Source organism: Poecilia mexicana, unplaced genomic scaffold (genome assembly GCF_051168715.1).
Source record: "Poecilia mexicana isolate PSO_F unplaced genomic scaffold, ASM5116871v1 scaffold_19, whole genome shotgun sequence".
NCBI lineage: Eukaryota > Metazoa > Chordata > Actinopteri > Cyprinodontiformes > Poeciliidae > Poecilia > Poecilia mexicana.
The window spans coordinates 11,593,299-11,607,210 of NW_028263388.1; the positions used below are offsets into that span (position 1 = coordinate 11,593,299).

Genomic DNA, 13,912 nt, shown 5'->3' on the forward strand with positions numbered 1-13,912 from the left:
CGCAGCAAAATACCAAACGGAGCATGAGAAACTTCATCTCATGCAGCAGTCCACCTGCATCCCGTACAGAGGTGTGACCACATCCTCCCACTGCCGCTCCAAAAATAGCCTCTCAGCCTCGGCAGCGGCGCTCCTGGAGCTGTGGGATAAAAGTGGCCAGAGGAGCGGATCCGGCCAGAGCCCTGGCTCTCCTGTCCAAACCTCGCTGCTGACATGCAGACGGCTATTTAAACACTATTTAAACACTGCAGCTGCATAACAGGCCACAGGGGGACGGAGGGGATGTCAGTTTTAGATGTGTAAACATTAGCAAGCGAAGGAGAATCCACCTCCAAACACGAGCCGTCGCAGATACAGAGATGCAGACAGAATAACAGCTGTAAAGGCTTTTAGTGCTGGAGCTTTGAAACTCTCTCTCACGATGTCACTTCCCCATCCTGCCCACGTCTTTATCCATAGTTTATAATGAAACTGATGATGGAATATCTCCTCATGTGCTGCTTGCCTGTCTCATGGTGCGCATCAGCTTCACTGTATTTATAGATCCCCAAAGCATCAATTTACTGATTTACTTCCAGCTTGAGGCTCAGATAACAAGAAGTGTGACGGAGGTGTGATACTTGGGCACAAAAACAAACTGTTAACTCGGATTATATGATCACAAACTGTATCTGAAGTCTGGCGTCTTATTACAGGTGTGTCTTTGTGTTTTTTTTTTTTGTTTTTTTTTTTGTGTTCTGAGCTCCAACGCCAGCGATGTAATTTCACACCCACACGGGGAACTACACACACGCACGGTCACTGTCAGCAGAACGCTCGGATGCGCCCACCTGTTCTTCCTTTGCGCACACATGCGGCGCAGACCCGTACAGCGCACGCTCGCTTCCTCGTTCGGGAGCGGGGGAGGAGGGCCGGCAGCAAGCTCTGAAACCGAGACGCAACAAGTCGAGATGCAGGTGGATGCAGAGATCTGGGTGGAGAAAAGTCTGAGTGAGATGAGGAAAAGCTGGAGTCACTGGGCAAGAAGCAGGGGGCAGCATGGAGGACACGCAACCATGAACACACACACACACACGCACGCACACGCACACACACCCCCACACACACACACGCACACACACACACACACACACACACACACACACACACCTTTGATCAATTCAGAGAGACAGGTTAACCTAACATTCTGTTTCCTGCTCTGGGACGCACAGTAGAAATGATTAATCGGATTAATCGTTATGAATCGATTTTCCAAATAATCATTAACTAATTTAGTCATTGATTAATCGCTAACTGGAGTATACAGACTTTTAAAACGGCCATTTGCCAAAAGAACAACACATTCAGAGCAAGAATTAAGCCAAAACTGTCTGAAATATCTTTACATTTTCATTTAAGATAAAAAAAAACATTTTTCTCTAAATATGTTTTACCCAGAACTCCTCAAGTACTTTTATCTATCCAGTAATCAGTTATTCAAAAATAATCAGCCTGCTAGCCCTACACTATGCTGATGTTTAGCAGAAAGGAAGGGCTGAGCTTTTCACATATTTATGTTCAAAGTATTATTTTAGCTGTAGATGCATCGTTTGATACGAATGATCAAGCGGAAAGCAGCTGCTGCATTTTAGGCAAGGAATGTGCAAGAAAAGTTCAGATTTTACCACATTTATCATGTTTGAGCCACAAACATGTTGTTGGGACTTTATGTGAAAGACTAACACAAAATACTCACTGATTTTTTTTTAGTTGAAGGAAAATTATCTGGTTAATGTAATGATATTCCAAATGAAAATGTTTTGCAGTCTTTACTCATTTGTAAATAGAGTAAACCAGGCTGTTCCTGTGAAGGCCTCAGACGTTTATTAGGGAGCAAACAGGATGACAAAGACCAAGGAACACAAATCAGGGAGAAACCCGAGTGTTGGCTTATGAAACAAGATCTCAGCGCTTTGAACATTTCTGTTTAACGTATCATGTAAAAATGGAAAGAGGACGGCACAGCTGCAGCCATGCCACATAGCTACATGTGGAAAACTCCGACCAGATGAGACCAACATTTCATGGCGAACGTGTTACACAACAAACTTTTCACTTGAAAAATGTTTTATTTGGAAAATACTTACATTAAAACCCTCCAGCCTTCCACATCTTTAACAAAAAAAAAAAAAACTTCTCAAAGACCTGTTTGTGTGGTAGCTTCTTCTATGGTGTATCTTCTGTGTTGGTATGCTAGCTACATGTCCTGTGAGTCTATCAGTCTGTCTAAAGCAGACAGTCGTCGGTTACATGGGCAGGTGCAGACAGACGACAGGACCTGCACAGGGGAACATTAAAATTTCAGACACTTGTCTCATTCCATCAATCAAAAGTATGATGATGATTTTTCCAGATGATAATCCGTCTGTCCATTGTCCAAAAAGAGCGCGTTCGTTAGGGGACACTAACGTGGCTGGAAAACAGACAGAAACTCAATCCAGCTAATAACCAGAAAACCAGAATCAGCTTTATGTTCCAAGATTGTTTCTTCAAACAAGGACTAAACCTTCAGGGCATTTATATTATAACCTCTAATAATAATAATAATAATTAATATTTTTGCAGTGTTGACATGAAAACCTAATCTAATAGTGTTAATATAAAGAACAATGGTGCAGATTGTTATCTCCACTCACTGGCCATGTCTTCAAGTTCACAGATTCAACCAGGTATAGTAAAGTGGAAGGCTGGTATTTAAGTTGTTCTAAAGACATACTGAAGGAGCTAAAATATGCCAGTAAAGTATTCAACAAAGCAGCACCACCAGCCTGAACTGTTGATTCAAGACAGGATGGATTTCTGTTTCTGCACATTTTGAACCTGCCGTCTGAAAGTCACAGCTCAAATCGATCCTCACAACACCAGGGAGCGTTTTTATTGCCCAGTGTTGGTTGTTGCTTGTGTGGGCTGCAGTCTCAGTTTCCTGGTGTTTGCTGAAAGACCTGGGCCGGCGTGGTCATCTGCTGCTGTAGCCTACCTGCTTCAAGGTCCGACTTGGTGGTGATTTCAGAGATATTCAGACTTATTCTGCATAGGGGTTATTTGAGGTCCTGTGTTGTTTTTGGTACCAAAGAAACAAAGAACATTTCTATTTTGTAAGCAACTGAAAGGTGATTTACCAGGAACTCTGGCCACTGTGAAACCTTTGTTGACATCTGTAAACTACAGGAGTGATTTGATGTAAAATTTAGACAGTTCTGAGGTTTATTTATTTTTAAGTCCTTCACAAAGACCGACTGACCTGAGCCAGATTTCTTCTTCTTTTGCAAAGTTACTTTTATTCTTTGTAAGGATCTTACACAAAGTTCTAACGGTTGTCCTTTTATTTTTAAAATGAACTAGTTTTGATGAATTGAAAGAGCAGGTTTTGTGTTTGTTTTGTTCGAAAGTGGCCGTCCTCCGGCTGAATTAAAGCCATGAATGAAGAGAGGCTGCGGCGTACAGCAGAGCGCGTGTGGATGAATTACTGTCCTCTTTCACTTGACTGTGTTTTGAGTGCTTCTGTCATTTGGTCCACTGACTCAGCGTCACAGGTGAAACGCAGCCAATCTGTTTCCCCTGGCAACCAAAGCAGCACAGATTACCCACAATGCATTTGTTTTAACCTGTTTTCCCATACAGCAGCATGCTGTCTTTTTTTTTTTTTCGCGCTTTATATTTATTTATCTATTTTTATTTTTTTACTTTGACATTTGCTCTACATCGTCTCTCCTAACTTTCAGGGGTTTTTTTTTTACTTTAAAACCTTAGCTCTTCTCTAAATCCTTAACCTCTTTGTTCTCTTGTATTTATTACTAAGATAACCTATTTTTTGTTGTAAAAATATAAATATTTGATTCCTTTCGTTCTGTTTTTCCCACTCCTTTTCCTTTAATTTCTTCCCTTTCATCTCCGTCTTTTTTAATTGCATTTCTCCGTCTCGTGTTTATTCACTCACACCGCGAACGTTTTGCCATCTGACAACACTGAGCTTTTGTCTTCTTCTTGCCCCTATCTCTGTTTCTCTTCTGTCACTTCTTTATCCTCTCTCCACTTTTCGTCTGCGTGGAGACGGACAAATTCAGGAAAGGCCGGCAGTTACCAGGCAACAGGCTAGATGCTCATTGGCTTGGTCTCTTCCTCTCTCTCTCCCTCTCTCTCTCTCTCCGTCCTGCATGGGGGTTAACTGCTGTTATGTACTGTTGGTTACTCATAGCGTGGTCTCAAGGGGGGTGTTTTCTATTTTTGGGCTGAACCTTTGCAGGGGTGCCACCCAGTGAGGTAACAACTGGAACTGCCATGTTTCCTCGCCATGCGGGTGCGGAGAGAGGCTCCTGATTGTTGTTGCTTTAAAGCATCTATCATCAGCTAATGAGACAAATCCCTTTAAAAAAGATACAGAGCAACGTGGGAGATTATTTAGAGGAGAAAGGGATTATCACTGCTGTTGCATCATGCATGTCGGATTGTCTCTGTAGTCCTAGATTTGTAAAAATAACGTGATGTATTATTTAATTAAAGAGTAGAAGTGGCCTGAAGATATTTTTCCAAAAGCCTTAATTGGTCTACTCAGCGTTTCAGGTTACCGTTTTCAGGACTGCATCATTTCAAACTTTCTTCCTGACGTTCTGGAGCTTATTGTCCTTGTTGCAACTTTCAGAGAATAAAAATATCTTAATGCACAGCTCCGATGCTGCCTTGAAAAACATGAAGTTGGCTTTAATGGTTTTCGAGGTGACGACTAGTATGGAAAAATTAAATAGAGCACCAACAACTATTTGGTTCTCCAGATTATTTTTCTTCTGACATTTTCTAAAGAACAAAAATCTAATAATGCTTAATAAATGTTGTGGTTTTGACATTGATTTATATTTATGCTGATCAAATTGCATGATCCAGCATCACAGCGAAGGTGATGTTGGATCATTATTTTTCCGTGTTTTTGAAACAAAAGGCAGTCAGATTGAAGCTTTTAGCAAAAAACAGTCTCTTGGCAAAACGTGAATAAATAGGAAAGCCAACTTTAGGCCCTTTGTGGCTGCACGGTGGAGGATCTGTGATGCTGTGGGGCTATTACTCTATCGTTGACCCAGAAAGTTTTAAGAAAATATCTGGTGGTATTTGCCAGAAAACTGGAAACGGGTCATTACTAAGTCTTTGTGCAGGATAATGATCAACAGAAATGGAAACAAAATATTATCTTGCTGCAATCAAATCAGAATTTTACTGATTTATTGTCCAGCTCTAAATGAACATGAACCCTGAACCCTTTCTGAGCTGCACCTTTGAGTTGCAGCTGCAAAGTTCAGTGAAAGTTCGAAGGAGTGGCTTCTTTCTTGCTCTGTGTCACCTCCACACCCCGTCATGTGGAAGTTCAACTCACTTCACTGTTGACAGTAACTGGGTTTTTCTGTGACAGTGAAGTTTCCTACCAGACTGATGCAAGGTGATCTCAGTAAGGTCGAAACGTTACATCCAGTTGTTTAGAAACTGCTCTGCAAGATGATTAAAAGCATAAAATACAGTGGATTGAAAGCATTTGGATTCTATTTCAAAATAATTTGTCAAGACTTTCAGCTTGAAACGTTCGGTTCAGAGAAAGATTCACCCAAAAACATTGACTCTAAGAACTTTGCAACCCGTTCAGAGAGTTTGAAGATCCAGCGAGGAAAAGGAAGCGTGATGTGTCAGGATCTGGTCTTCTGGGTAAATAAGTCTCTGTTTTCCACCTCAAAGCCAGAACAAGAAGGAAAGTGTCACTCTGCCTTTTTTGATCCTAAAGACCGGCCTGAGTTTCAAAAAGCAGGAGAGGAAACTGCACGCTGAAAGCTTTGAAGGCAGCTCCTGTTCTTTCCGTTGCTGATGCGCCGCTTTGTAAGCGCCCTGAAGAGTCGAAGCTCGGCTGAGACAGCGGCAGCGACCGGTGATTTGACTCATGTGAAATCTCATGTCCTGGTGTAACAAGCACACGGTGCACGGCAGAAAGGACAGGATGAATGATGATGTGTTTATTGCTAATGAGGCAGGACACGTAAGTGTCGATCACCATGGAGTCTGTTTTTTTTTCATATACTTTGTCTCCATAGAGATGAGGAAGAGCTGCGGAAGTCGTTTTCAGAGCTTGGGGACAGCCTCCTGGAGTCCGACGCCTCCAGGCCGATGAAGAGGGTGGGCAGCAGCGGGAAGCCCCTGTCGGACGGGATGGAGCCGACGGGGATGCTGCTATACAAGAACGGATTCCTGGTGCGGAAAGTCCATGCTGACTCAGACGGAAAGAGAAGTACGAGACGGACAGTTCGTCAAGCGTTTCATCAAAACTCCTTTCACGTAGTCGTCGTTTTCAGTGTTTCAAATGTGTTTTAGGTTATACACTTACAGATGTATTCATGCCCTTTGAACTTTTTCACTTTGTCACAAACCACAAGCTTTAATTTATTTTATTTGGATTCATTTTAGCAGAAAAAGTGAAGAAAATTATGATTTTTAATCATAAAAAAAATCTTAAAAGTTTTCCATGCACATTATACTGCTCACCTCTGATACAAAAAAAAGAAGAAAACATCCTCTATTAACCCCAAAGTGGAAAAATTCAGGTGTGACAGCACCGAGGTAAAGTAAGAGGAAACCTACAGACTCACACAAAGGTCAAAAATATAGAAATAAGAATAAAAAAATTAAATGTTCAACATAGGAAAAGTAATACTGTGCATTTATTAAAAAATAGCATATTCAGATTAAAAGCAATGTGAAGCAGAGTAAGTTAATTTAGAGAAGAAAAAATTAGAGGTTGAATTACAGAAATTTATGTGCATTAAAAACAACTATTTACTAGAAGTGGAAAAACTGTGAAAACAACTGGAGTGTGAAAATAGCAGTGATGTTATTTTAACTGATAAAAACAGCAGGAATGTAAAATCTTTTTGAGTTTGTTGGGAACAGTGATCGTTAAAGTCCAACAGACGCTGAGAGGAAGGAACTACGATAACGCTCCTTTCTGCACCTAGGATGCAGCAGCAGTCTGTCGCTAAATTAACTCTCTAATTCAGTAACAGCTTTTTCCATCAAACCGCCAATTAAGGAACACTAAAAAGACACCACCTTCAAACATGGTGGAGGCAGCATTATGCTGTGGGGTTGCTTTTCTTTGGCAGGAACAGGGAAAATATTTATTATTAGGCTTTTGTTGACCTCACAATCACTGCTATGTGTTAATTTATCACATAAAATCACAACAAAATACATTAAAATTTATGTGAATTTATATGAAATGGTGCAAAGAGTGTGAATACTTCTGCATGTCTAACATTTTTAAAATGCTGATGTTTGATTCTACAAAGTAACTGAACTTTAATTAACATCTAGACTATCTGCTTTTGCCCTTACGTTTGTGTCATTTAACAACATGTTTGTCGTTCAAGCACCGAGAGGGAAGAGAGGCTGGAAGACTTTCTACGCCATCCTTAAAGGGCTAATTCTGTATCTACAAAAAGTAAGGCTCTTACATCAGCATAAACAGTGTGAACTCTGGATATTTTCCCCTCATTTCATGTAAATAGCCTGAAAAGATGCAATGAGAAGCAGTTTGCACCAGCCACTGATTGATATGCATTATTCATCCTGTTAAAAAACGCTTGACTGCATCGCCATAAGCTTCCTGTTAGGCTTTCATTCCAGTAGCAGCAGATTTGTAACAGAAGGTGAAGGGGGAAAAAACAACAACAAACATCAGGAACTAGCTGGTTTTAGATTAGCGCTTCTTCTTTATGTCTTATGGCGTAACGGGCCCTGCCGCCGGGTTCTGGCAGCAAGCAGGGACCCATATGGAGCGAAAAGTCTGGCTCCAGAAACAGGCGACCTCCATCAGCAGAACAGCCTGCTGCTGCTGCTCCCAAACGGAAAGAAAAACTGCACCTGCTCAGGGCTTTGGTGTCCAGAAACATCAACCATTACATAATATCACTAAACGTTTCCAATCACAAGTAAAAAAATAAATGTTAGCTGATTATCAGTTTAAAATAATGCCTTCTAAAGAAACGACATTATGACTAATTTAGTACTGAGTTAACCCTTCCAGAGCGACGGCGACGATCCAGCCAAATTTGCAGTACCGTAATTCCGCCACACGTTGCGCCACGTCTGCAAAATTCCAACTGTTTCTGAAAGGAGAGACGTTGCGCTTTCCAGCCAATATCGGGTTATTACGGTAATTTCACCCCCACTGTAGCAGGGAGTGAAGTCAATCCGAGGGGGCAGAGTTTTAATTGACGGTAAATTGCGAAAATAACTTGTTAGATATTGAACGTTCCAGTTGTTATGGATAAATGGGCAAATATATTTATTCACAGGACATTTAAAGAACTGTATGCAATTAAAATAAGCAAAATTATCCATTTGAAACTTATATATTAAGTAGGTAAAAGAATTTGACTCAATTGGATTAAATTAAGCTCAGTAAATAAAATAATCTTGAGTTGAATTATCAACCAAATTTTTTATACAACCTGTAGAAATGTATCAGTTTGTATACACGGAGAACAATAATGGGTACTGCCTGAAACTATGTCTCATTAAAACCAAAAAGGTCATTATATTTTGTTCGGAGTTTATGTACTAAACCATATTTCAGGTATCAGCGACCTCTTCGATACAAAGAACCAATTCACTCTGCTACAAAATAAAATTTTAGAGCCACAAAAAATATTTACATGTATTATTCTGAACGCAAAATAAATCTAATTCTATTTATATTTACAGAAAGAATCATAAACTTTTACAAGTCATACAACGACTGACCTCTTTTCATTTATATGGAAAATGGAGAAGTTGGGTAAATGGTTTGAAGCTAAAAATCATTAAAATATTTTTAAAACCCTCTACCTTAGGTGCCCGAGTTTTGTTAACACTCTCTGCAGAAATAGCAGAAAAACATGCAGAAGAACTATTAAAAACACTTTTTATTGCTTCGATAATCAAAAACATCTCTTATTTGGTTTTATAACGGCCAAAAGAAACACGTGTTGCTAAAGCATCTACGGAAAATTATTTTTAATCTAAACATCAAACTTTTATGTCTTTCTTATATTGAGTTTGTTCTAATCATTTTCTTCAGACATGAAATAAAAGTGTTGTTGTCCAAATTCATGAGTAACTTTGTTTATATTCCTACTAAAACAATAGCTTCTTCATTTGTTTAGGCAAAAGCCACATCCAAAGTCTTGTTTCACTGAAGCTTGTTCTCTAAACAGATAAGTTTTATAAAACTTGATCAAATAACTCAAGTTTACTACCAACCAGCATTTTGGCTCTTTTCTAGAGGAATCCCTGTTTGAGGTTTGGACACTAATTCCTGCTGACCCTTGTCATCTCAGGGCGAGTACAGGCCGGATAAGCAGCTGTCGGATGAAGACCTGAAGAACGCCGTGTCCATCCATCATTCTCTGGCAATGAAGGCGTCAGACTACAGCAAGAGACCCAATGTCTTCTACCTGCGGACGGCTGACTGGAGGGTTTATCTCTTCCAGGCACCGTGAGTCTCATTACACCCCGTTTACGTCGCTCAGTGAGCTGGAAGGAACCTAAACGCATAAATTATCACAAATGTCTCCTGCAGCCGCTGCACACGCAAACCCAAACAAGTTACTGGTTTCGTTTTCTGACCTAATATAGTTTGATCAATGGTAACACGCTCCAAAAAAATGGAAATAAACTTTTCTCATTCTGCCATGAAAAATACAAACATGTATTGTAAGCTGAATATATCGAGAAGAAGCCCTTGCTCATTGTTAAGTAAGGTGTGGAATCTGTGATGCTGTGGGCCTGTTTCTCTTCCAAACACGCAGTGAGCAGGGTTGGCGTACCGAGCATCATGAACTCTTTGTAACTCAAATGAAAATAGTCTCTGCCAGGAAGCTGAAAATGCGTCATCACCAGGACTTTTAACGAGATTTTGATTCGGAGCACATGGCCAAATCAACTCTCAAATGATTCTCTGGACAGTAAATCAACCTACAACTACAGACTCTCCTGCAAGTGGTTACTGCACCATTTATCTCACTAACATGAGTTTTCTTTTTATATCCCAGATTATTTCTCTGTCATATCTTGTTTAAAACCACGACTGGCTACAGCAAGATGTTATTACACAGATATCAGAGAATTGACAGTGATGGATAAAATTAATCATGTGCCAAGTATTTTTTTTTTACCATTTTCCGACCACTGTCCAACAACTTCTACACAGATGGTTGTGTGCAATAAACCATCTGGTCTTTCAGGTTAGAGCCAAGCATCATTCATGTAATCCCAGACTCCCTGATGATCCATGAGAGGGGGCAGGGTGTCAGGCAATCTGTTGTGGGATGTTTGTGGAGATGCTGCTGCTGCTGCAGGATGCATTCAGGATTCATCCACATAGAAATCGTTTAGACACATGAAGCTGTTAGAAATCCTAAGACAACCGGATCCCCTTGTGTCCAAAGTGTTTAATGAAGTGCAGAAAAGCTTCTCAGGTTCAAACTATGAGCTTCAGAAACTGATTCTCTCCAGGTCTTTTCAAAATGTCTTCCAAAGGCTGGAGGTTAGATCTAATGCAAGAGTGTCCAAACTGTGGCCCAGGGGCCATTTGTAGCCTTTTAAATGATTTTTTTGGTCCCTGTCCACAAGTCAAGAATGGTAAAGAATTTGGCCAACAAAATAGAAAACAACTGATGACCCACAAAATGTGGAAAAGTTCTGTTTCTCTTTTAATAAGGCAACAGATTGTAACCCACAAGAAAGGTTACTTTAAATACCCTTTATAGTAGATGGCAAGTTAAGTTAATTTACTTTACTAATACCAACACTACAGAAGTATAAAGGAAGTTGGGTCTGATCAGGAGGCTCTAAATTTGGGGGAGCCTAGGTGTGAACAACAGAGGAGAGCACACAATGCATATAAAAAAGTAGAATACATTGTACAAATAAACAAAAATTGCGCCCGTAGAAGAAGAAGCACGCGGTGCATGCTGGGATAGTTGTCAGAATGCTGATTTGTAATCTATTAATAAAGTTTGACTGACCTATCTACCGACCGTCTAGAATCAGGTCGTCTGCAGGTCATTTAGCACCACGTTCTCCACGAACATGCTGTGCGCAAACAAAGAAGGGTGACCATCGTCCACCCACGCCCCGGCCCAGTCGCGGTAGGCTCTCCTCGCTGACCGGAGTCGGACTGTTTTGTTGACATTCCCTTTAGTGCAGCTCCATCTAGTGGATGCATAACATAACTCCAGCCTCTACTGTAGCGTCTATTCAATGCGCCTTATAATACGGTGCGCCTTATATATGAAAAAAGTTTTAAAATAGGCCATTCATTGAAGGTGTGCCTTATAATCCGGTGCGGCATATAGTGTGAAAAATACGATAATCCATAATTAGTTATAGCTGTAAAAAAAGTATTGTTGATTTTAAATTTGTCTCCTATTCAAGGAACTGATGATGTGTTTTATAAAAAACAGCAACGTGAGAACAGCTTCAGCTTCACATTAACTGTCAGTCAGCCTCTGATTGGTTGACGATTCCCTTGTGACGACTCCTTCCCACCAAAGCATTCGAAGAGTCAAATTGAAACCTGGAGTCGATCAAGAAGACTTTCCCAACCAACTAGGAGTTTGCAGGATGTAATGTTTGTCTTTTGGTGTGAGGTTGTGTAAAATTCCTCAGTGCTGCTTTCTTTAAGCTCTTTTCTCATCGTATCCAACATGGTTCCAAATCCAAAGCGATGATGATCAGAATTGATCATCTGGTGACTTCTAAGTGACCTTCTGGTTAGTTTTTGTCGAGATTTCTTCGTCAGGGAGGAAAGAGCTAAATGTCACACTAAGTAAAGTCCTTTTTGCTGTTTGACTGAGGTGATTCTGTTGCTGAGACGCCAGACGGATCCAGACTCGTTTTGGATCTTGATCAATGTTGATCATAAAAACGCTTTCTTAAAACAACTGAGAAAAGGATAAATGCAAGAATGCAATGTGACAAATCAATTTTAGTATTGAATCTAAATAAATCCTAACCTTGTGGAATATACAGAAATCTTCTCTCATATGTGATAGAGGTCACCAAATGGAGAAGGTAAATAATTTCTCCTTTCTTCTTTGAGATCATGAGACTGATTGATGTACGAGCCTCAGTTCAGCTTAATTTATTGTAATAAATTTGACCTTATGAAGCAGTTATCTGTTCCTGATAGGAATGCACTCAGATCATTGTTGGCCACATGCTAAATTGTCCATGTGCTGAAGGTGGAGGTGCACACAGCAGGATCCAGGAAGTGGCGCGTGATTGGCCACATGTTTCAGCCCCAGGAGGACAGGCTCTGTGCTCCAGTTTGCAACTTGTATTTGTCCCAGATAGCTGAACTCCTCTCTGCGTCTCTCTCTCTCTCTCTCTATCTCTTTGTCTCTCCATTTCCATCTTCTGTCCGTCTCCTCTGGGATTTTAAAGCGAGGCTGTCTGATTCGAGCTGATATTCCTCACGAGGCCCTAATTGGTCTTTTAGTGTAGAACAGAGCCTGTTCTCTCATGCATTAATTGGCTCCAAAATCAGTTCTTTGTCAACAGCAGTGCTGCATTTTCTGATCATTTATAATCCCTCTGATGCTGCAGCCCAGCCAACTGCTGATGTTGGTGTAAAACACCACAGAGTGGAAGCAGTTTGTACCAAACCGAGCATTCAGTTTTAATGAGTACTGTGTGATTTATCCATGACAGGAACGCTGAGCAGATGCAGTCCTGGATCACGCGTATAAACACGGTGGCCGCCATGTTCTCATCTCCTCCCTTCCCAGCAGCCATCGGCTCCCAGAAGAAGTTCAGCCGACCGCTGCTGCCAGGAACGATGTCCAAGCTGTCCGAGGTACCGTTACCCTTATCGGACATTTCCACCAGGCTGAACTGCATTATATGTCACAACCAACTTCAGCGTACAATGTTGTGGTTTTATGCACAAGACTGTTAAGCTAAATTGGCGTCAAATGTTTGTGCAGCAAAAATGTTCATTTGTTCTGCTGTCTTTTTAAAATAAATGTCTCCAGAGGTCATCAGAGGTCAACCAGCCAGTTCACATTTACAAAATCAAACAAAATATACCGTCAGTCCACTGAGCTACACTGTTGCTGGTTTGTGCTGTTATAATTTTTAAGATATATTAAAAAAAATGTTTCCAAAGGTCACAAGAGATCACATTAACAAAATCAGACAAAATTGATATAAATGAACTTTTTGTGTGTTTGTGGTGCTAAAGCTTTTGTAGCACAGTTGATTGCCACAAAATTTGCTTGATTTTGTAAATGTGGGGATGGCTGGTTGACCTGTGATGATCTCTGGAAACATTTATTATAATATCTGTAAAATGGTAGCAGCACAAAAGGTTGCGTTTTATAAAAGTTTTTTATGGCTGCGCTGCACTTTATCCAAGTTCTATTCAGATTGTTCTGAAGTTCAACATTCTCATAATTTGGTGCTTAAATTGATTTATTTTTTTGTCATTAAAAAAATAATGAGAGAAATAGCAGGCAACTCTCAGAATGTAATTAATCAGATGGTCATGTTTGCCTTTATGTTGCCGTAAATGTTTTTGTGTTGACTCTCCAGGAGGAGCAGATCAGATCCCATGAAGCTCGGTTCAGAGCCGTCTCCACTGACCTCGCTGAGCTGCGGTCTTTTCCTCCAGACCGCAAGGTCAAAGGCCGGGAGCTGGAGGAGTACCGCCTGCGAGACGAGTATCTGGACTTTGAGGTGGGAAATGTTCTGTAGAGGACTGCAGAGTCGATGCATTCAAAGGGAAAGTTACAGACATATTTAAATTCCTAAACTTTTACATCTTGTTTCTTGTAACAATCTCTAATTCCAGCTATGAGTG

At 40.6% G+C, this 13,912-nt stretch overlaps 1 protein-coding gene across 1 annotated transcript in view; it reads left to right on the forward strand.

Moving 5' to 3' along the window:
• Nucleotides 1-13,912, forward strand: part of LOC106915994 (uncharacterized) — a 62,860-nt gene that overhangs the window by 43,105 nt on the left and 5,843 nt on the right. Inside the window, exons 11-15 of the mRNA XM_014983987.2 lie at nt 6,105-6,298; nt 7,437-7,507; nt 9,387-9,544; nt 12,763-12,907; nt 13,645-13,788. Coding sequence (XP_014839473.2) covers nt 6,105-6,298; nt 7,437-7,507; nt 9,387-9,544; nt 12,763-12,907; nt 13,645-13,788 — 712 coding nt within the window. The remainder of the gene's footprint in view (nt 1-6,104; nt 6,299-7,436; nt 7,508-9,386; nt 9,545-12,762; nt 12,908-13,644; nt 13,789-13,912) is intronic.